At 41.0% G+C, this 24,102-nt stretch overlaps 1 protein-coding gene across 1 annotated transcript in view; it reads left to right on the top strand.

The window, feature by feature from the left end:
* ADGRA1 (adhesion G protein-coupled receptor A1) overlaps nt 1-24,102 on the top strand; it is a 469,964-nt gene that overhangs the window by 266,983 nt on the left and 178,879 nt on the right. The window contains exons 8-11 of the mRNA XM_073353951.1: nt 1,295-1,459; nt 6,863-7,061; nt 12,208-12,357; nt 16,452-16,613. Of these exons, the coding sequence (XP_073210052.1) occupies nt 1,295-1,459; nt 6,863-7,061; nt 12,208-12,357; nt 16,452-16,613 (676 nt within the window). The remainder of the gene's footprint in view (nt 1-1,294; nt 1,460-6,862; nt 7,062-12,207; nt 12,358-16,451; nt 16,614-24,102) is intronic.

Below are 24,102 nucleotides of genomic sequence, written 5' to 3'. Positions count from 1 at the left end.
ATTAACAAGGCACCTCCCAGAAATTCTGAAAGGGATGGGCCATGACACAAGAATCTCCCAGTGTAAGGACAGACACACAAGTTAGAGGAAGGGGAACAATGTTTGTTTGTTTCCAAGTAGATTTGTTGTAGGTAGGACTCAAACCAAGAATATTTGCTGTATGTAGCACAGCAGAAGTGCATCTTTAATAAGGACTTAAATGTAGAATTTGTTTCCGAAAATTTAATAGTTAGAATTTTTTGTTTATAAGATCTATCGAATTGCAGTCATTGCGTGAAATCCTGGTCCTGTTGAAGTCAGGGGTAAAATTCCCTTTGACTTCAGTGGGGTAAAGGGTTCACTCATTATACTAAGAGAAGCTGGGCTGACATGTTGAAGTCTATGAAAAATAGTATCAATAAAATTTAGAAATGGTTCTAAAATAATTCCCCAAACCCTGTAGAATATTTGTCATACAGAGTCAACATGTTAGTGTGGTGTGGTACTGCACAGAAGTTTCAATATTGAGGATGTTGATAGCAACCCATATATTTAGGTTTCTTAATACTCCAGTATAAAGGTTTGTGTGCCCCCTTTTTTTTTTTTTTTTTTTTTTTTTTTTGGACAAGTAGTAACACCTCCACTGTTTGCAGAAAGTCTTTCATATTCAACAGTGAGAAGCCCCTGGCTATACAAATGCCTTTTCTTTGTCCCTTGAAATGCCATTCAGATGTCCCTGAGTTGCACAATACTAAAAAAAATATCATTTTCATCTTCTAGTTTGCATTCCTCAGGAAACTGTTGACAGTTTGCCGAAATCACTGAAAACTGTAAAGAGCCAGGCCCATGCACCTGCTACAGCAGTATCAGGCACTGGACTGGGAATGCCTTAGAGTTGCTAAAACAGCTGTGGGGTGCAGGACAGGAGGACATCATGGCCAAATTAAGGTTGCAGTGGCAACTGTAAATCTGGCATTTTCTAACTTTCAGTTGTTTGACTTTGCAGCATAAATAACATTCTTTTTATGTAGCTTTTTGTATGTATCTGATACTCATTTGGGATGACCTGTACAAATATCTGTGGCTTTGTCACTCATGGTCAGGACAGCTAATCCAAATTTATGCTGATGAAAACTTCATACCAAATCACCATGTTTCTCTGTCTTTACAGCAATACACATACACAAATGGTTCTGTATTTCTGTAGTAAAGCCCTAAAAGATAACTTCATATTTTTCAAGTAACAAATGTCTACCTGTGTATAGATTAGGTGTGGTCAATAATTTGTGTATTATTTTTTTATATATACCTATAGTGAGCTTATCTTGTCCAGCATTGACATTGGTGCGACTGGAGATTGGGAGTGTCTGATCAACAACTCCTATGGAACCAGTACTAAGCACGTAGAAATTGTGGTATTAGAAACAGCAGCACCCTACTGCCCTGAAGAAAGAATAATTAATAATAAAGGAGATTTCAGGTATGATTTCCTCTAAGTTTAAAATATACAAACATGAAGAAAGCAAAAGCCTTTGTCCTCTATAAAATGGATCTGTAAATTCATCCTGGACACATTACTTACAACAGGTTCTTACACATTTTCTCAGCATGGACCTCATATTGATGCAAGAAATTAACCTGTGGACTATTTTCCCTCTCATCCATGATTTATATAAATATCCTTGTGGTAACTACAACAAGTGCTCATGTGGAAAAGGAACTTTAGGAAAGTATCTCACTTAGTTTTTGCTGTCTTTTTAATGTGATTTAGTAGGAGGAAGAACCAACACCCTGTGACTAGCCAGCCCTCTGAGGACCAACAGCAAGTGCTCTGTGGTCCATAGAATGCATTATGAAAAACTCTGTTATAATGCTTGTAGTATAGTACGTGTTCTCAACCTGAGGCATGGAAGGTTTCGGGGGGCGGGGGGTTGTGACTGCCTTCCTTTCCATTAAGGCTAAATGGGAGAAGGCTCTGAAAACTTCTGGGACTCTTTTTTTTCTGTTGTAACACGGAGTCACAGTAAAGAATAAGTCAATAACCACTGCACTAAAACATTAAAAGATATAATCTTCAATACACTTCTGATGAATCCATTCCAGTTCAAATTGTTTTGCTCAGGTGCTATTAGGAGCAATAAATAGCATACAACTGTTACGGAATATTCCACTGGAGGTAGTAAAAATTTAAAGTGAAAACTGTTCAGATAAACAAGCAGATTGCTTGAGATGACTTTTTATGAATATAGTACCCAAGTTCCTAAAATACCTAGTAATATGTAATAAAATTTGAAAAAATATTAATAGAATACTTAACCCTGCTTTCAGAAAAACTTGTTCTTTTTAATAAATATGAATATTACCCACAAATTGTATTTTGAAAGAGATTAAATATATTAGTTGCATTTGGGTAGACTTTCCCCCTAAAATTACATATTAAACCTGTAGTCTGCACAAAGTGGTGACCAAATGTAACTTATGATTTAACTCCAGTTTAATCACATGATATGTTTTAAGAAGTTTTTCACTCCCAAAATGGAGGAGAACCAGAGACTTCATGAAATCTGCTAGGGATTCCACTATTGCTAGAGATTTTAAGTGGGAGAAGTTGAAATATGATGGTGATGAATATAAAACTCTAAGATATGTTTTTTTTAACCTGTCCTGCAGGAACACCAGTGCTGAGCTGGAGCCGGTTCATGTCCCAAGAGGGACAACCGGTTCTAAAAGGGCTTCTAAATTTAACAACCAGCCAAAAGTGGCGCCTTCGGCACCACCTCTGTGGTGTTCCGGGGCTGGAGCACCCACAGGGAAAATTTGGTAGGTGCAGAGCACCCACCGGCAGCCCCTCACCTGGCCCCAGCTCACCTCACCTCCACTCCATCTCCGCCTCCTCCCCTGAATGCGCCGCCCCACTCTGCTTCTCCACCCCACCCCACCCCCAGCTTCCTGCAAATCAGCTGTTCTCGCGGGAAGCCTTTTAGAATCAGCTGTTCGTGCGGGAAGCCGGGGAGGGCTGAGAAGCAGGCAGCAGCTTTGCGCTCAGGCCCAGAGAGGCGGAGGTGGAGCGGAGGTGAGCTGGGGCAGGGAGGCGCGAGGAAGGCCGCCCACACCACAGTAGGTAACCCAGGAGGGCGGGGCCGCACAGGGGAACTGCTCCCTGCCCCAGCTCACCTCCGCCTCCCTGGGCCTGAGCTCAAAGCTGCTCTTGCTTCTCAGCCCTTCCCAGCTTCCCACGCGAACAGCTGATTCGCAGGAGGGGGGGCGGAGAAGCAGAGCGGGGCAGTGCATTCAGGGGAGGAGGCAGAGGTGAGCTGGGGCTGGGCATGGGGTGGGAAGCTGCCGTGGGTCCTCTGCACCTAACAAATTTTCCCCGTGGGTGCTCCAGCCCCGGAGCACCCACAGAGTCAGCGCCTAAGGCACCACTTTTGATGTAATCAGTGAGGGGAGCGGCCCTCCCCCTGTTCCCCCCCAGCTATGCTATCCCACTTCTAGGAGCCAGAGGGACCTGCCGGATGCTTCCTGGGAGCCGCCCCAAGTAAGCACTGCTGGGACTCCCCACTTCACCCCCCAGCAGGTCCCTCTGGCTCTTGGGGGCGGGGCACGGTGGGCACCCACTACGGTGGCCCACAAGACCCTCCTGCCTGGTTCTGGGGCAGTCAGGGGAAAGGGGAGGGGGGTGGATGGGGCAGGGGTACTGCGGGGGGCATCAAGGAATGCGGGGGGGTTGGATGGGGCAGGAGCCCCGGGGGGTGGGGGCGGGGGCTGGCCATGACTGAGTAACACCAATGTGTAATAGTCCCCAAAGAGCAAGAAGGTAACTTGTTACCAGGTTGATTATGATAAGGGTTGATATTGCATAATTAATTAAAAGAAAAGTAAGGTGGGCAGGGAGCTTTCCCTGTGGGAGCTAAGTGCTCTCTGTACAAGCTTCTAACTGGAATAAATATCTTCTCTTTTAATTTATCCTTAAACTGTGAGAATGACTCATTTTTCTTGGTACTTTGCCTCTGGCTTTCACTTATGGTACAGCACAGATAGAGCTGTGTGGAGAAGGAAAACTTACTGCCACCAAAGATTCTTTTCACAATTCTCCAAAAAAACCCACCCCAAAACATATTTTTTTGCTTCACCACAAATTTCAAGGAAAATATTGAAATTAATGGAAGACACATAGCTAAATCCCTTGGATTCCTTTAAAAGTCTCAAGCAGAGCTTGTTGGGTTTATTTGTTACTGACAAAACTACCTTTCTGTCCAGCCCCAAAAGGATGAATTGTGGGTGTTTTTTAATGAACCATTTTTGAAATAGATTATATAAAATTGTACTGAGTGCCATACAATGCAGCTTTCAAATGGCAACCTTAAGAGGCCTATTATACACTTGCCAGTAAATGTCATTCTTTTATTTATAAATAAAAGATATATAAATTCCTACATAGTGTCTCAAACTAACGCCAAGGGCATTTTGCCTTTTTATATAAATCAAAGGAACAGGAATGCACGTTTCTTTCCTTATTGATCATCTTTCAGAATGTCCAGACAAATTTAGTTTTGAAGCATAGATCAAAAGTATCTTGAATCCATGGATTCTTTTGGCATTTGAAGGGAATTAATGTAAAATTATAGAGAACTTCTTTTGAGCAAACTTAGCATTAACACATGAAGCTTGTTTCAAAGGTTTCTCCTCTGAGATGTAGCTAACATGCCAGTAATTTTTCATGGAAAGATCTTTGAGGTTTTGATACCATAGCAAATATGTAGGTAGAAAGATATCATCCACAAAAGCAAAACTAAAAAAAACTGCCTCTTTATTGGGCAGAGAAGCAATAAATGCTGTCGAAGATTGGTTCTTTTAGTTGGCAGGCCCAGGTGGTATTTATAATTGCAATAAGAATATTATGCATTGTGAATCAGACTGAACTGATCCTATGAACTAAATGATATTTTGTGTGATGTTGTACTTTGCTTTCCACTCACTATAAGTCTGTTCTTAAATGCTAAAGGTAAAAGCTTTATGTTGCATTATTCCTAATCCTAAAGAGTCAGATTCTGCCAGCCTTGCTTAGATTAGGTGCTTACTTTTCTGAGGAACCTCATCGATTTTATGTTTGAGGTAAGAACTGGGCCTTTAGCTAATACAGTACATTTTCACTAAAGGTAGCATTCCATTCAAAGGCAAAGAGGAAAATATGTGGTATTTTCTTTTTCTTTTTTTTCCCACAACTCTGTTCGTGTTTCATTTTGCGTCCAATGTTTTTGCTCCATGTGATGAGTTATTTCATTGATTTGTCAGCTGTGGAAAAGGAAGGTAATTTTTCTTCTTGGCTTAGCTTTCTTTGGAATTGAAAAGATGTGGATGGCTCAGAACCTGTCAGCATATTATGTACTAGTGTTCAAATCAATCTACAGAGCACAAGTAAAAAGGGTTAATTTACATGTTAATCTAAACATTAATAATCAAGGTGTGCTACATGCATCACTGAGAAGCTGAGTACTAGTACGACTGCTTAGGTCTAATCATTACATCAGTATAATTTCAACGGGGGATATGTCTACACCACATTTTGGAGTGAGTCTCCCAGCCTGGTTCAACAGACTGAGGCTAGTAGGGCTCATACTGGTGCTCTAAAAACAACGGTGTAGACAGTGCTTTGAAGTTGCAGCTCAGGTTGTGAAGCTCTTGCCCCTTCCTAGACTTCAGAGCACAAGCTCCAGCTTGAGCTGCAACTTCAAAGCACTGTCTACATCGTTGGTTTTAGAGCATTAGTACAAGCCCCACTATCCTCAGGCTGTCGAACCAGGCTGGGAGACTCACTCCGAAATGTGGTGTAGACCTATCCTCCGTTGAAATTATACTGATGTAACGATTAGACCCAAGCCCTCCTAGCCCAAGTCTGTTGACCAAGACTAGGAGGCTCACTAGACATGTGCTAAAGGGCCTGATCCTCTCCAAACTTATGAAGGCATCTGAAACTCTGTGAGATTGTAGTTATGTTTCCTTCTAATTTCCCCTTTTAATCATTTGAACACATTTTGTTCCCACTGCCCTGAAAATGGCACAGGATTCAGCCCCAAAAATTTCAGATTCCCTGGGATTTGTGAGGCTCTTGAGAATACAGTAGCAGTACAGAGACATTGTATTGCCTACTGGTCCCCTCTAGCCTAGTTGAGCTGTGCTGACTGCTGTTGCCCTATGAGCCCTCTTTCCAGGAGTGACTTGACAGCAAAGCAGAGGAACTCATGTGTAACTTACACTGGCTTATCCACTATACTTTTTAAGTGAAACCTGCTAGAGTATAACTGTCCCATTTCACCTGGGGCTTAGCACCCTCCTCACCCATGGATCCTGAGTTCTTCAAACCCCCAATAGATTGGTTTCCACATGCTTAAGGCAGAAGGAGGAGCTTGCGAGTGAACTCATGATCTTCCCTTCTGTGGCTTTGGGCCAAAATCCACAGTACAAATGGCCGTCCCTTTTTGGAGCATTTGCCATTCGGTTTTTAATAACAGATGTTGCATTTCCAGATAGTTCTGTGCTCTTTAGCTCTGCTCTTAGAGAGCTGAATAGACACAAATGGAGGAAACATGCCATCTATATATATTTTTTTTAACAACCAAACGCCTCATTAGAACAAATCAGTTGCCAGTTTTCATCACTGCCAGACTCTGGGTTCGTGTATTTTTGGCATTTCCCAAGAAAACAAAGTAATTTACCACAAAGCACAAAAACAGGAAGCTATTTTTAGAAAATAAAATGTTTTAAATTATTACTTTGTACTGACAGTTTTTTTCAAATGTTCTGCCATATTGCTGCCACATTGTAAATTGGTTCTAAATAAGGCATGTCAAGTTCAAATTGCTTATTATTATCCTCCTTATAGATGGCCCAAAACTCTAGCTGGGATAACTGCTTATCACCCCTGTCTTCAGTATTCATTTACCTCCATTTCCCTCCACAATGGAGCAGAAGAGTCAAAGGCATGGCGTAAATGTAACCGGACGGGACGCTGGGCAGATGAAAACTATTCTGAATGTCCATATTCACAAGAAGTAACTCAAGTACTTCATGCCTTTAGTCAGGTAATATTACAAAGTCCTTATTCATAGAATATACTGTAGTTATTGTTAGGTTACACATATATATGTGAGGTGGTTGTTGGTACTTCACATGAAATAGAATATGCGTCTGTTTCTAAGACATACAACAATGGGTTCCTGTCAGGATCCAAATACCATGGAGCAATATGATCATGGTGCTTTAAAGCACTAACTAGGGCCACCTTGCTGTAGCTTTGATTTATTGCACAGCTTGCAAGCAAGCCTGAGTTTAGGCACAAGTTTGGGATTTCTACACTCTAGCAAGGCAAAATGAAGTACTTCATCTAAATGAGGCAGTCGTCATTCGAAGGGTTTGTGAAAACTGATGCCCTCAGAATAAGAAAAGGGCCTATACTGTCTTCACTTCCTTAGCTTTCTCTATCACAAAAAAGACTGTAAAATATTATATAGATAGGAAAATGTTTTGGGCCAGATTCACCACTATGGGTACATCTATGTTGTGATAAAAGACCCACAGCACAGCTGTGGCAGGCCTGGGTCCATGGACTTGGGCTCATGGGGCTCAGGCTGTGAGGCCATAAAATTGCAGTGTAGATGTTCTTGCTAGAGCCCTTGTGGGGTCTCAGAACCTGGGCTCCAGCCCAAGCCTGTATGTCTACACTGCGATTTTATAACCTCCAAACCCAAGTCAGTTGATCCAGGCCAGCCATAGGTATTTTACTGCTGTATAAATATACCCTATATTACTCCAATTTTACTTCAGTGTAACTATACTTAAACTGAGGTAAAACTGGAATAATGTAGTGCTATATTTGTGCCGTGGATGTGAGTGTATACAGCATATCAGCACCTTCATTGCCATGTGTGTTTCTCCCTGTGTCTGGAACTTACGTGAACATTGGTAATGGAGTGACATGCTGGTACTCACTGACAAGGACACTGAGACATCAGAGCACCACTTTTGTTTGTCTTTTCTCCTCCACACACACATTCTTGCCACAGTGGTCTTAGTTCCTCTTGCATGCTTATATCGCTGACTCCCCAGCTAGAATGTCTCTCCTCATTGCCATGATACTGGTTCTGTGGGCGTTTCAGTTGGGTAAGAAGCAGAGCACAGATTAGAGGGTCTGTAAGAAAGAGGAAAGGAGAAAGTTTTAGACTAGTATGAAGAGTGTTCAACACCTACTGGAGGCAAGGTTGGGTAGAGCTGGGTGAATAACTGATTATTTTGGTTTGGTGGCAGTTCTAAAAAACTGGAAAAAGAGAATGGCTTGGGTTGAAGTAAATCTGATTTATTTTTTTTAATTTCAGTGATTCAAAAAAGTCTGTTGTGAATCGAACAAAATGTTTCATTAACCCAAAATGTTTTGTTTCTGAACATTTTTAAAGGACTAGAGTCACAAAATGGGGCAATGGGATGTGGTGTTCCCTCCCCCCACCACCAAGCTTTAGCGTGGCATGAAAGGCATTCATCTGGGCTGTAAGGGAGACAGGTTCAAATCTCCCTCCTCCCAGGTGAGTGCTGTAACCACCAGGCTATCGAGTCATTCGCACTCCCTTGATTAGTTATTAGCCCAGAGAGAGAAGTGGGAGATCCAAGTTGAAGTCCCTGCTCCAATAAATATTTAATTATTTACAACATGGAGCAGCTTCAACAGGAGAGATTGAGAAAGACCCACCAGAGAATACCCCATAGCCTGGTGGTTAGGGCACCAGAGTACGGATTCAAACTGGGGTCTCCTCCATCCCAACTGAGCGCCCTAGTCACTAGATTCCAGAGTAACAGCCTTGTTAGTCTGTATTCACAAAAAGAAAAGGAGTACTTGTGGCACCTTAGAGACTAACCAATTTATTTGAGTATAAGCTTTCGTGAGCTACAGCTCACTTCATCGGATGCATACTCTGGAAAGTGTAGAAGATCTTTTTATATACACACAAAGCATGAAAAAATATCTCCTCCCACCCCACTCTCCTGCTCGTAATAGCTTATCTAAAGTGATCACTCTCCTTACAATGTGTTTGATAATTTGTGCTGGAAATGACCCAACCTGGTTATCATACACATTGTAAGGAGAGTGATCACTTTAGATAAGCTATTACCAGCAGGAGAGTGGTGTGGTCATGCTTTGTGTGTATATAAAAAGATCTTCTACACTTTCCACAGTATGCATCCGATGAAGTGAGCTGTAGCTCACGAAAGCTTATGTTCAGATAAATTGGTTAGTCTCTAAGGTGCCACAAGTACTCCTTTTCTAGTCACTAGACTAAAGGTTGTAAGAGGGATACAGCTGCCATCACCTCCTCTACCTCCAGTCATTGTCTAGATAGCATCAAAGTCCAAAAAAATGGGTGAGATGTTGAAAGAGGTATAGGGAGAGAGCAGGAAAGTGTATAGAAGGGAGGACGGTGGTTGGAACTGCACAGCTCTGTACCTGCTTGCACATCTGCCCTCAGCTCCCATCTCAATCCCATGCCTCTGTTCTCAGCACACTCTTTTCACTCCAACACTCTTCTTCTTTGTCTCCTTCCATGCACTTCCTTTCATGCGCTGTCCCTGATGTATGACAACAGCCTCCCTTTCCTAGTGCACCAATCTACCCAACTTAGCCTGAAATTGTTTCTGTTTGCTAGATTTCCACCACACCTCCACTCCTAGGGCTTCTCTTTCACATTTTTTCACAAGCTTCTCTTTGAAATAAGTGCATTAATACGTCCAACCCGAAGTGTGTGGGCTGCACACAGCATAACAGTTCAGATCACATTGTCTTGGTTTGTTGAAACCCTCATCCCTCCTGTCTCTCCCACCAGCTTTGTCCGTTATCTGTGTTTGCTTAATTTGATGCTGCAAATTGCAGAGTCTGGTCAGAGGTGCTGAACCCCAGACTCCATTGGAAATTAAGGTTGCTGAACAATTAGCAGGATCAGGCCTTTAAATTATATGTTTTCTGGGGTAGGGAGTGTTTCTACTTTCATTTCTGTAAAGCTTGATGCAGACCTACAATGCTGCATAAATAATATTAATAATATAAACTCTGCTTTCAGTCTGAAAAAGTTACTAGGAGCATTATATACACAAGGCAGCTGTTTCCACCTCTTGTTCTCAGTGCAAAGCTTAAATATGTAAGCCTAAATATTTTTAACTTGTGCCTGTTAAAGCCACTGCCTGCAAAACTCCCCTTTTAATTCTAGCTCGTTAAAAACAACAAGTCTTGATGTAATGATACTTAACACAAACAGTGCCACCAAAAGGTACAGGGGGAAGAAGAGAATTGCTCTTTGATCTCTTGCCTCTTCTACACTTTGGACTTTGGAAGTCTTTGGACTTCTTAAGATGAATTATATCACAGATACAATGAATTAAAATATCAGAGTTAAACTAAAACATAAACAGATCATATTTTCATAACACAGCCAGAAAGTTCAATCTGGAAATATGATTTCCATTTATAATAATCTAGAACAGTTGATAGGTAAACCAAATGTAATTTTTTAAAAAAAATTCTACTTGTGAGAAAAGTCAAAGATTAATCTGAGGAAAAGCATCTCAGGAAAGAGAAATGAAAAGATTGGGTTGAAGGAATGCTACAGCAAAGCAATGCCTTCCTTTTGCCTGGTCATCTGTTTAGTCTGTGTGATTTCAGTGGTTCTGGATAATGAATCCAGACATTCTGTTTCCTTACTCTGACTTTATCCTCGAAAAATATCTTTATCTCACACATACCTGTGAGTTTTCCTTACAGGACTTTTTTTCTTATTGCTTTTTTTTTTTCCATTCATTAGTTTCCTGTCTCACCTCTTCCTCTCTTTGGAGGACTCTCAAGTCTCTAGAGAAATCGTGCTGCCTGTTGCCACAGCAGAAAGTTTATTAACAAATTGTTCAATAATCAGATGTTACTGTCAAATCCAAGCTAGAGAGCCAAGGTGCACAGAGTAATTATTAGCCTGTTTTTGTGTAGCCTGTTTGAACTGCAGTCAACTAACTGTGTAGTTAGGCAATATCAGAAATAGTATAGTGAACGTGTGTAGTGCATGTGATAGTTAAGGATGAAAATCCCTTTCCATTATAACTCCTTGCTTATAATTTTCCCAGACCTTCAGAGTTGGGTTTTGCTTTTCTACCTGAAAATTGTCAATAAAAATAATACCCCTCTGCTTTTAAAACTGATTTTTTTACTCCAGTAGCTACATTTCTGAAAATCTGGACATGTTCCTAACATAAAGACTCCAAGAGCCATGTATCCTGGTCACCTTCATGTTAGTGTAAATCCAAAGCAATACCATTGAAGTCAAAAGTTATTTCAGATTCACAGCTGTGTGTATGAGATAAAAACCACAGGTCCTAGGGAATCCTGATTCAGTGCAGTGTATTGATTCTTAGCTGCATGGTTCCATGTTAGTGGGAATCATCTGACTAAAGCCCTGATCCTGCAAAGACTTGTACACATGCTTCACTTTAGGTCAATGGCACTATTCACGTGTGTAAGTCTTTTGAAGGATTGAGGGAAGTGATTAGTCCCCTCTGTTCAGCACTGGTGAGGCCACATCTGGAGTATTGCATCCAGTTTTGGGCCTCCCCATTATAGAAAGGATGTGGAAAAATTGGAGAGTCCAGAGGAGGGCAACAAAAATGATCAGGGTGCTGGGGCACATGACTTACGAGGAGAGGCTGAGGGAACTGGGCTTGTTTAGTCTGCAGAAGAGTGGGGGTGGGGGTTGATAGTAGCCTTCAACTACCTGAAGGGGGGTTCCAAAGAGGATGGAGCTTGGCTGTTCTCAGTGGTGGCAGATGACAGAACAAGGAGCAATGGTCTCAAGTTGCAGTGGGGGAGGTCTAGGTTGTATATTAGGAAATACTATTTCACTTGAGGGTGGTGAAGCACTGGAATGGGTTACCTAGGGAAGTGGTGGAATTGCCATCCTTAGAAGGTTTTTAAGGCCCAGCTTGACAAAGCCCTGGCTGGGATGATTTAGTTGGTGTTGGTCCTGCTTTGAGCAGGGGGTTGGACTAGATGACCTCCTGAGGTCTCTTCCAACCCTAATCTTCCTTGATTGTATGATCAGATCCTAAATTGGTACACATTAAACAAGTTATGTAGCCTCAGAAATGTGAAAAGAGTGATAAAAGCCAAGCCAGATATTACACACAACAATTCTGATGTATTTCCAGATGCACATCAACGCCACCAATGCTCTTGAATTTTCCCGCCAACTTACAGCCTACACAAGAGATGCTTCCAACTTTGCAGATAAGATGGATATTATATATTTGGCTTACATAATGGAAAAGTTAATAGCCATCGTGGATGAAGTCAAAGATGTAAGACACTGTTTGAATACTGAATAATCTACCACTTAAAATTGAAATCACGTATTTGTACATTTACAGCATGCTCCTGTTTTAACATATGCAGGCACACATTGCAGTGTAGATTCTAAAACTGCTCCCTGATCTTGTGAATGCATATACTTTGTACAAATGATTCAGCAGTGGGTTGCTCAGTGTCTAGTAGGAGGATTGAGCCTTCTCGTCTGCCTGATAGAGCCATTGCTGTTTTGGAACAAAATATTTTAGGATGCACACACATTTCCTTTACTTTGTGCCTTTTTAAATTATACAGTGGATAAAGTATTGGGAGTAACTCCAGATGCTTTTCCTTCTGGATATTTCCATGACAGTATCTGAGTGTCACAAATGTTTATTTTGTTTCTTCTGTATTATCAACAGAATAACTGTGGAGGATATTTTCACTGCATTTTGAAGAATTACGAGTGTATGTATCACTTTATGTGAAGAGGACAAAATGCCTCTTTAAGTATAACTTTCTGAAGAAACTTCTAGCACAGGGGGTAACATTTTACAAGGAAATCTAATCAGTTATGCAAATCCCAAAGGAAAAAATAGCTTTTTATAGAGAACAGCAATGATACTCATAAAAGTTTTCATTGTTTAATTTTCAGAGTAGCTGCTTGCATAAAGATTTCATTTTCTGTAATTTTTGAATACATGATAGTTATAGTTAAAACATTTGTTTTTCTTTTGGTTTGGCATTGTTCATTTCATTCTGGCTTTGGGGTTTGTAATGGTTAACATTTTAGTGCCACTTTGAGAGTGCCTTCAACTTTAATTTCATCATCATATGCCAGAACTAAAGTGCATACTAAGTGCTTCCCAGAGTCCTATTTCAAAGCTACAATTGCTTTTCAGCCTCCTGGCTCTGAATCCCAATATGATGATGTTGCTTTTTGACCCCCTCTCCCCTGCAAAAGTAAGAATTTTCTCTCTGACAAAAAACAGCCTTATTCACAGTTATAGCTCTCCTCAAAAATCCTTTGATTCCACTTTGGTTTTGGTACTAGCTCCTTATGTATTGTTCATTACATAAATTAGCATCAGCTCCAATTGGTTTTGCTTCTCCTGCCATGTAATGTTCAAACTCCTGATCCGCACTATCAAAACATCCACACAACTCCGCCCCTCATTGCATGTTACTTCTCCACCCGTTTCTTTCATAATCTCTCACAATCAATTAAGGTCTGCTATTTTCAGAGATAATCAACGATAATAGCCCACCTTAATTGATTGGTTTCATTACAGTTGGTATGGCAACACCCATTTTTTTATGTTCTCTGTGTATATATATATATCTTCCTTCTGTATTTTCCACCAATGAAGTGGGTTTTAGCCCACGAAAGCTTATGCCCAAATGAATGTATTAGTCTCTAAGGTGCCACAAGTACTCTTTGTTTTTTTAACGTAAGTGGGTTCACAGTTTTGCACTGTTTTAAACCAATTTTAGTTAAATTTGTGCAACTTCTATGTTGAGGTCATGCTTAGAGCAGAAAAAAACCAATTTGATCATTTAGTCTACATTGCACCCAGTGCATGTTTGTTCCTTACCGCACATTTTACTCTTGCATTGTCCCATCTACTGTCAAATGTGTCAAATGATAGGGCTTTCACTGCTTCTCCTGGGGCATAATTTAACAGTCTAGTACATCATGTTGTCAGGAAAATGTGCATACATTCACCCAATTTTTCATTTTCTTGATTTCATGCTATTACTCCTAGTTAGCACATTTTATTATGCTAAAGAATTGCTTCCTCTCCCTCATTTTCCCACCTCTTATTTATGTATAGGCTATTATCCTATCCCTCACCTAGCTGAGCTATACGTCTTAATCTTTTCTCATAAATCATTGCCTCCAGTCTCCTAATCATTTTTATTACTCTTCACTGCATCAGTAACACAATTTGTCAATAACCTGCTAGTAATTAGGTTACCAGAAATTAATATATTATTTCAGGTCGTCGCAAAAGAGCCATATAGAGAGGACACATTATATCTCTGTCCATTGTTGTGTGACTGCTGTATATAAAGTTTAAAATTGCATTGGCTTTTTCAGCAACCATCAGCACTGCAAACTCCTGTTTAATTTCTTAATGTCTGCCATCTCCGACATCTCAGTATTGTTGCTTTACAGGTTTCTTTTTTCTAGTGAATATCTGTGCTTTGAACTATATGTCCAGATATATTAGTTTACCTCTTTCCCTGTTGAAACATTTTTTAGTTATTTTTATGCCCCTGAATGTAATCACTCTTCCATGCATCATTTTTGTGTGAGTTGATCAGTAAACTCTTTGGGATGCCATATCTGTGGGTTCTGAAAACTGCTGTGTACATTTACAAGGCTATATGACTTTGTAATCTGATTAAAATTAAGTTTAATTTCCAAAAAAGTTAATATTTTCATTTCAGAATGAAAAGTCAAGAAAGAAGCCATTGCATCATTGATTCAATTCAAGATGAAATCCTTGGAGTATCATTACAATCACATTATCTAAAATGGTTTTCTCTTTAATTTTGCTATTTAGGGCAAGGGCTCATTTAAGGCACCTAGGACAGTGGGGCTCTTCACAGGCTTCCTGGAACTACTGCAATGCTCTTACTTAGAAGCCATCAACCAAAAATGTAAACTGACTGTGAGCCTGATTTTCAGAGGTACGGAGGACCTGCAACTCTCATTCATTTTAAACTGAGTTGTGTGTTCTCCACGCTTTTGAGAATTAGGCCCTCTCTCCCTACATAGAGAGCGAGAGTGAAACTGACTATACACAAAGTGCTTTCAAATGCACAAAGTAAAAAAGAAATACGTTTTTTTAAAACCCTCTCAGTTACAGTAAGTGTAGGTATTACTTGAAACAACACCAGGGAAAGTGATTTTCAGACAGAAATGTGTTTTTTAAGCTGACTGTGTTTTTAAGTCAAAGAAACATTTCAGGCTTTCTGATGAATCGTTGTACCCATCAAAATATAAAATGATTGTATCTTGGGTACCACAGTATTAATCTCAGAAACACTTTGGTTTGGGGGCACTGTTCACTCTGCTGTCTGATGAAATTTGTCAGACTCTCACAAACTGCCAACATTCTGATGGAGACTGTTGCCAGGCATGTATTCAGTCATATGGAGAATTTCCTTTCTTGTACAAAATGCTGTAAAATATCAAGGGATATTGCAAGTTGCACTGTAGCCGTTATGGCTGTATTCTTGTTTCCATCTTAGTCTCTTGTTTTCTGAAAAAAAAAGATTGTAATTCAGAAAACAAGAAGTTCGGGGGTGGAGTGGGAGGCAGTGTTTGGTTTTGGGTTTGATTCTGGTATTTTGGTTTGGTTTTATATAAATCGTGAAGGAAATCTTTTTACCTGGTTAATCCTGGTTAAAAATATACTTCATCTGAGTAGAATGCTTTCTTGGGCATATATAACTCAAACAGATTTAGTTTTAAAAAATTAATTTGGGAAAAGATAAATCCATACAATATCAATCCATATTTGTTGTTATAGGGAAGATCCAGTGGCTGAGATAGTAAGAGGAGAACTGAAATTCTTTAAAAATAAAGACCTGTAAATATCCCACATTAATAAGACAAACAGTAGAAGAGAACATATTAAATTAGCAGAGCAGAATAAAATACCAAAATAACCAGAGGAATGATCAATAATCAATAATCATATTTGTAATAAACAAATAAAAAATTAGCAGTGTTACTTTATTTTAATTGATTTTAGTTAATAGGAAAAACATGACCAATAGCACCTGCTTTAACCCAAAATGGTGAAATACACAAATAAATAAATACATAAAAAAAATAAAAACTTGAGTACTGTGGGGATATTACACTTAAATAGTGAACCAGAGAGTATTTTCTTTGATGTCAGTTGGCACTTTTATCTCCTCTTCTCCTTGGTCTCTGTGTCTGTTGAAATGTAATGATCTAACAGAATGACTAGTCTCCTTAAAATGACTGCCATTAGGTGAGATAAGGTGCCTAATTTCAATTTCACTCTTGTGTTCTTTGTTGCAGTTTTAATGGTATAATAGTTTCCCTTGTAATTACTTTTTCTTTCAGCTTGTAGATGCTATAGTTGAAATTGCCAGCAACATAATGTTGGTAGATGACCATGTGTTGTGGATGGCCCAGAATGAAAACAAAGCCTGTACCAGGATTGTACAATGTGTGGCGCACATTACAAATCAGACGCTGAGCAGCCATACTCAGGTTATATCAAAGGTATGTAATAAAATTACAAACATTTTGGGGTGGGGGGTTGTTCGAAAGATCTGTCATTTTTCTATGAATTTTTGCATTAGCAATTTATATGCATTAAAGTACCTTTGGAAGACAGAAAAAGAGCACAAATGCAGCAGGTTTATCGAACATTACCGATAGGCTCAATAACTGACATTTATCTATTTATTATCATAGTGGATTGTTTTGTTTGTGGAGTGTTCTTCAAATATGGTATTGCTGTTCACTTCAGTTTACCCATCTCTGTTGGTATCTGTGTTCATTTTAGAAGGCTTAAATTGGGTCAATCAACATTTCCAAGGATAAGACAACATGCTCTGTTGTTGCCTGCAGCTTTTGATATGGCTGTCAGAGAGTATTCTAGGTATTAATAGCGTAAACCGGTGAGAAAGGCCTGGCTGAAAAGGTGCATCTTGTTGCTCTTGGTAAAGATAGCAGCTAGTTTTGTGTTTAAGCTTATTTCTATGGCTCTAGGATTTTTGCTGTCTCAAGCAAAAAAATTTTGTCCACCCCCGCTTTTTCTTCGTGCCCCCCAACCCCTTCCCCAAATTCCCGGCCCCGCCTCCTCCCCCGGGCATGCCGGATTCCCACCCCCCATTGCTTCCTGTGGCTCCACCCCCACACAACCACCCGCCCTAGCTCACCTCTGCTCCGCCTGCTCCCCTGAACATGCCGCCGCACCTCTTCTCCCCTCTCCCTCTCTGGCGAGGGAGAGGCAGCGTGTTCAGGGGAGCAGGCAGAGCATAGGTGAGCAAGGGTCGGGGGGGAGCGCAGGAAATAACGGGGGGAGGGGGAGGTAGAGGAACGGCTCCCCAACCCAGCTTGCCTCCGCTCCACCACCACCGCCTCCCCCGATCGCGCCGCCGCTCGGCTTCTCCCCCCTCCCTCCCAGGCTTGCCTCGCGAAACAGGTGTTTTGCGCACAGCAAGCCTGGGAGGGAGGGGGGAGAAGCGGAGCAGCGGCAGCGTGCTCAGGGGAGCAGGCGGAGATGGAGCGGAGGCGAGCTGGGCCGGCGGGGGCATATTTCTAGGGGCAGAATGGCCGGCACCAGAATGCCGCCCCTAGAAATGTGCTGCCCCAAGCACCTGCTTATTTTGCTGGTGCCTAGAGCCGGCCCTGTCTATGGGGAGCAAATTGTAGATTCATGGACCTGCTACCAAAAATGCCCAGCCTCCAGTTCACAAGAGTTCACTCCCAGGACACTGAATATGTTTTATCAATTTTTCAACATTTAAATAGTAGAAATGGACCAAAATCAGAAGCTTAAATCCAAACCCTTCACAATTTTAAATTAAATATTTAAAGAGTTATTGAGTTTGTATAAAAAAGAAAAAAACAATAACTTGCAAACCTTGCATATTTTGTTCAGTTATCTACAGAATTTGTTTGGGGGTATTGCTTGAAAGTGAATTCATCGTTAATTTTAGTTACTGAACAGTATGTATTTGCAAACACACATGTGCACGCTAGAGTGAGCAGATGTCCCGATTTTATCGGGACAGTCCCGATACTTGGGGCTTTTTCATAGAATATCAGGGTTGGAAGGGACCTCAGGAGGTCATCTAGTCCAACCTCCTGTTCAAAGCAGGACCAATCCCCAATTTTTGCCCCAGATCCCTAAATGGCCCCCTCAAGGATTGAACTCACAACCTTGGGTTTAGCAGGCCAATGCTCAAACCACTGAGCTATCACTCCCGCACCCGTATATTGATTTTCTTATATTGGCTCCTATTACGCCCCACCCCCTGTCCTATTTTTTCACACTTGCTGTCTGTTCACCTTAGTGCACGCACAGACACAAAAAGGCATTGATGGCCTGCCTATATCCTTAGATCCTTCAACAGTACAACTTAGGTGAGGTGGGAGGGTCCTAGAACTTGGGCTATAGCCTGAGCCCGAACATCTACACCACAATTAAACAGTTTTTTAGACCGAGCACTGCGAGCCTGAGTCAGCTAGCACAGGCCAGTTTTGGGTTTTTAACTGCAGTATACACATATCCTTAGAGAAGAAAGAGCTAGAAGAGCCAGTCTTTTTTCACTTGCAGATTATACTCTGTGAGAAAAAAAGCTGTTCATTTAAATGGTTATATATAGAAAAGAATCACTTTGATGCCCATTTTTATGTATGTATCTATTTAGAATACGTATAGACAGTAAGGTGCCTTCCTAGAGCTGACTTTTTATGTAACAGCTAAGGGGATGCTCTATTTGTATAAACTCCTGGTTTATTTTAAATGTCAAGTTCCATAGGTCATTTTTCTTGTCACTGCTTCGGGAGGATGTTGACATTCCTATCCAAAGTAATTCTTTCTGTTTATGCAAGCTGTAAATCTGTATCCTTAACCTATTAGCTGTGCTCTATCTTTTTTATTCTTACAGTTTTCTGTGGGAGATTTAGTGCACAGTCAAGTGCAGCTTGTAAATAAACAAATCTGTGGACTTTCTTGTGTAGTCTCATGCAATTCTGTTCCTTTTGGAGACCAGCCAGCAAACAATTAGCCAGTTAACTAGCTCATAGAAATTGCTTTAGTTTCTTTAAACAGAGTAAGACTGCACACAGCTTGAAGTGGTCACTGGTTTTAGATATAATTTCTGAAAAATTAAGTCTCCGACTAAATCTGTCAATTGTATGACATGAACCTGGCCATTTTCATTCTAAGTCTATTGAAAAATTCCTTAAACGGCAATGGTTTTTTGGGGAAGACAGACATGTTTTTCTCAGGTTTCAGAGTAACAGCCGTGTCAGTCTGTATTCGCAAAAAGAAAAGGAGTACTTGTGGCACCTTAGAGACTAACCAATTTATTTAACCATAAGCTTTCGTGAACTACAGCTCACTTCATCGGATGCATACATCTCATGCACTACGGGATGGGTTATCACAAAGGCAAACAAACCCCTGAGTTGAAAGATAGGGCAATAGATCAGTTGTATTTCCTTATGCCTCCCTAAGTTAGGGGTGGTGTATATATAAACATTGTTCTTTACATAAGGAATGGCCTGTTACATCTTCTCAAATGTATAAACCCCAGATACTGTATCCCATATAATAATGCATTTAAGGTAGGAAATTATATATTGTCTTCACATTAATATTACCGTGCAGAGTGAAAAAGAAACTCTTCTGTATGTTATATTAAAAAGTAAGAATAAATTCCTATGAACACAAAATTCTTCTGATGGGACAGAGACAAGTGAAAAAGCTACTATTTTTTGCTCTTAGTGTGCTAACCTGACCCACTCAAATTAAACCAACTTCATTGTTAATGTATATGTAAATGTACTAAGTAGTCTGCAATATCTTTCCATGGCTGGCTGGCTATCTATCTATCTATTTATCTAATTTACGGTAACTGTTTAGCTTTCAAAAGCAAACTATCCTGCCTATCTATAACTAGGTAGTGACCCTGTTGGCAGCCTCTTTGCCATGAAATAACATCTTCTATGTTAATTCCTCAGCCCATTTTTGGAAATGCACAAAATAGTATTAAAACCTTCCATATATTTTTTCACCTCTTTCTCTAAATCAGGGGTTTCAAACTGGGGGTCAGGACCCCTCAGGGGGTCGCAAGGTTATTATATGTCAGCCTCCACCCCAAACCCCGCTTTGCCTCCAGCATTTATAATGGTGTTAAATAGATAAAAAAGTATTTTTAATGTATAAGGGGGTGTGCGGGGTTGCACTCAGAGGCTTGCTGTGTGAAAGGGGTCACCAGTACAAAAGTTTGAGAATCACTGCTCTAAATAATCCCACTGAAACTGTCAGAGAATTTCAGGTTAATTGTTAATGAGGCTTTCCCTTTGTAGGCTTATCTTTGTGCCCTTTGGCATTGTCCTGAGCTGCACACCCAAGGAGCTATTCTTGCCATCATCTTAAGTGTTGCCCCAACCTGCTGTTACATGCATGGATACCATATTATTTTATATATTTATAGCACTTGGAAACAAGAAGATTAGTTTGGTAGCTTTCCATACAATGCTTGCCATTCTGACTGTAACTTGCTATGATTGTGTGAATGGAGTAGAGGGTGGAAAGTTTTAGTTCTGCATCTATCCTTGCCCATGATATATCTAATTCTGTGGATTTACTTTGGATGCCTTACCATATCATATACAGTACCTCATCGACATATTCTTCTGTGCTTGGCATGAGAGAACTGCATGGCATTTGCAAGAATATATTTCAATATAATTTTATATATTTATAAATATAGTAGCGTTCATTATTGCAAATGACTTTACTTCTGTTTACATGTCCTCCATCATGAAAATATCTAAGTTAGCATTAATGAAATTGTCTCTATTATCCCCATTTTCCAGAGAGAGATCTGAGGCACGGGGACACTACATGACTTTTCTAAGGTCACACAAGAAGTCTTTGGCAGAGCTGGGGATTGAACCCATATCTTTTGACTTTTCCACAAGCATAACATGTGCCAGTGAAACTTGTCTGCACAGCACAAAAATCTATATGTGTAGGGTGCATCAAGTTATCCAGGAAAACCTGGTTTCAATTTTAAAGCTTTCCTGCCTGGCTGTTCCAGCAATTAGACTGTTCAAAACAAAATCTCAGGATATTATTTTTAGTGGGGGGAAAAATTCTGCTTTGTGTGTTCTATAATGGCTCAACCATTTTTACTCAAACTTAAAAAATCTGGACAGGTGAATATTTTAGAAAATTAGCAGCAATTGAAAACAAGGGTTTAGAATGGAAATATTATAGAACCTTAACTGTAGCAGAAGCTGCAGTTCTTGCTATAATTAGCCATTAGTGCTACAGCCTAAATATAGTGTTGGAGGTGGCAGCACTTGTGGCCGACAGGAATTTACTGCACTTCATAGCTTCGTTTTGAGCACACACAGATAAACCAGCCACTGAAGGGTTATCATGAGACACCCCACTGGCTTATGACAGAATCCAGGCAATCTGAATTGACAAGGCAGGACCTAAGGGCAGCAAAGCCACCATATTTCCTCCCCACCTTACAATGAGGTTTTAATGTTTTGGCTCCAAGCCTACAACATCCTGAGTAGAGTGCTGATCAGAAAAATGCTGACAAAACTTTCTTTTTTGGAATTTGCCAGTTCATTGAGATCAAACCATTTTGTGAGACTGGTTGGATTTTCACAAACTTCCAATGGACCCCAGGTTTCAAAACCTGCCTGCCGGTCAGGTTTCCATCATAAACCTGCCTGGTTTCCTTCCAGCTTGCCTGACCAGCTCCTTGGCAGTCCACTGAGCTGGGAGTCTCAGAACATAGGAGCCAGTGTTTCCGGGCTCACAGTTCCACTTAAGCCCACCACACAGGCTGAGGGAAACCAGGAGCCTGAAAGCCCCCACCAAGTTGGCTACTTTGGAGCTGGGGCCTCTGGAGGACCCTCAAAGATCTGGCCACAGGGGGCTGAAATTGACATAATTCTTGTCAGCTTCATTGCTGTCCTCACTAACAGCAGCAGTGTTGCTGACCAGACTCTTGTTAACAGTGTCTGGTCAGTTTTACTTTGCTGTTCAGTGGTGGGCAGTCATGAAACTGACAAGAATCATGTCAACTTCAGTCGGCAGCTGCTAGGGCTTCCAGGGTCCCCAGCTCCATTTCAGCTCACCAAGTGGGCAGTCAGGGATCCTGATGAATATATTTCCCTTCAGAAATACCACATTTCAGTGCTTCCAAAATGAAATAATGTGATATATCCATTCAGCAAAAAACTTCAAAATTTCAGCTTTTTATTCCAATCAGGACAGGAAATATTTTCAAAATTTCAAACATTTTCCTGGGACAGGAAAACAGTTTCCCACCCAGCTCTAAACTGAGTCTTATGTTTGCTTGGTTTTTTGTTTTGTTTTGTTTTTTTCCCTGCCAGGTAGAAAGTACTTTCCTTTAGTATGAAGTCATGTGAAAATCTTTTGCAAAATAAACCTTCAGCAGAACTGGCACCATACTCCAAATTTGCTGGGGTTTGATGTGACAATTTTACCCCATTCTAATCAATACTGAGTGGAGTTGAGTCTTATTGTGGAACACTATTGCCTAAGGGGTTGAGGAGTATCCTAGAATGCTTGGAGCCTCATACACTCTAGAGTCCCTTCCTTTTCTCAATCAAGGGGCAAAATTTCCCAGACAACCTCATCGCCACAAGTGAAAAAGATTGTATAAAGTGCCATGTGCACCTTTGTTACTCTACAAATAATCATCAAAACTGTGTTTCTGCTGCAGCAAATATACCCGATTAACAAAAATCCAGGGGTAGAAAACTTGCTATTCTTCGGAGCTGTGCTGCTGTTAAAACTTTCCCATCATCATTAATTACCACTTCACATAATGAAAGATGAAACACCGTCTCTCTAGGAGTAGTAAAGACGGTGCTCTTCCATTGACTGCACTCAGCAAATGTGAGCCCACTAATAAGCCCATCATAGAATTATAGAATATCAGGGTTGGAAGGGACCTCAGGTGCCCATCTAGTCCAAGCCCCTGCTCAAAACAGGACCAATCCCCAACTAAATCATCCCAGCCAGGGCTTTGTCAAGCCTGACCTTAAAAACTTCTAAGGAAGGAGATTCCACCACCTTCCTAGGTAACGCATTCCAGTGTTTCACCACCCTCCTAGTGAAAAAGCTTTTCCTAATATCCAACCTAAACCTCCCCCACTGCAACTTGAGACCATTACTCCTTGTTCTGTCATCTGCTACCACTGAGAACAGTCTAGATCCATCCTCTTTGGAACCCCCTTTCAGGTAGTTGAAAGCAGCTATCAAATCCCGCCTCATTCTTCTCTTCCGCAGACTAAACAATCCCAGTTCCCTCAGCCTCTCCTCATAAGTTATGTGTTCCAGTCCCCTAATCACTTTTGTTGCCCTCCACTGGACGTTTTCCAGTTTTTCCACATCATTCTTGTAGTGTGGGGCCCAAAACTGGACACAGTACTCCAAGTGAGGCCTCACCAATGTCGAATAGAGGGGAACGATTACGTCCCTCGATCTGCTGGCAATGCCCCTACTTATACATTCCAAAATGCCTTTGGCCTTCTTGGCAACAAGGGCACACTGTTGACTCATATCCAGCTTCTCGTCCACTGTAACCTGTTGGTCCTTTTCCGCAGAACTGCTGCCTAGCCATTCGGTCCCTATTCTGTAGCGGTGCATGGGATTCTTCCGTCCTAAGTGCAGGACTCTGCACTTGTCCTTGTTGAACCTCATTAGATTTCTTTTGGCCCAATCCTCTAATTTGTCGAGGGCCCTCTGTATCCTATCCCTACCCTCCAGTGTATCTACCACTCCTCCCAGTTTAGTGTCATCTGCAAACTTGCTGAGGGTGCAATCCACACCATCCTCCAGATCATTAATGAAGATATTGAACAAAACCGGCCCGAGGACCGACCCTTGGGGCACTCCACTTGATACCGGCTGCCAGCTAGACATGGAGCCATTGATCACTACCCGTTGAGCCCGACAATCTAACCAACTTTCTAT

Source organism: Lepidochelys kempii, chromosome 7 (genome assembly GCF_965140285.1).
Source record: "Lepidochelys kempii isolate rLepKem1 chromosome 7, rLepKem1.hap1, whole genome shotgun sequence".
Lineage (NCBI taxonomy): Eukaryota > Metazoa > Chordata > Testudines > Cheloniidae > Lepidochelys > Lepidochelys kempii.
Note: the sequence above shows the minus strand (reverse complement) of the source record. Positions and strands in the feature narration are given on the sequence as shown.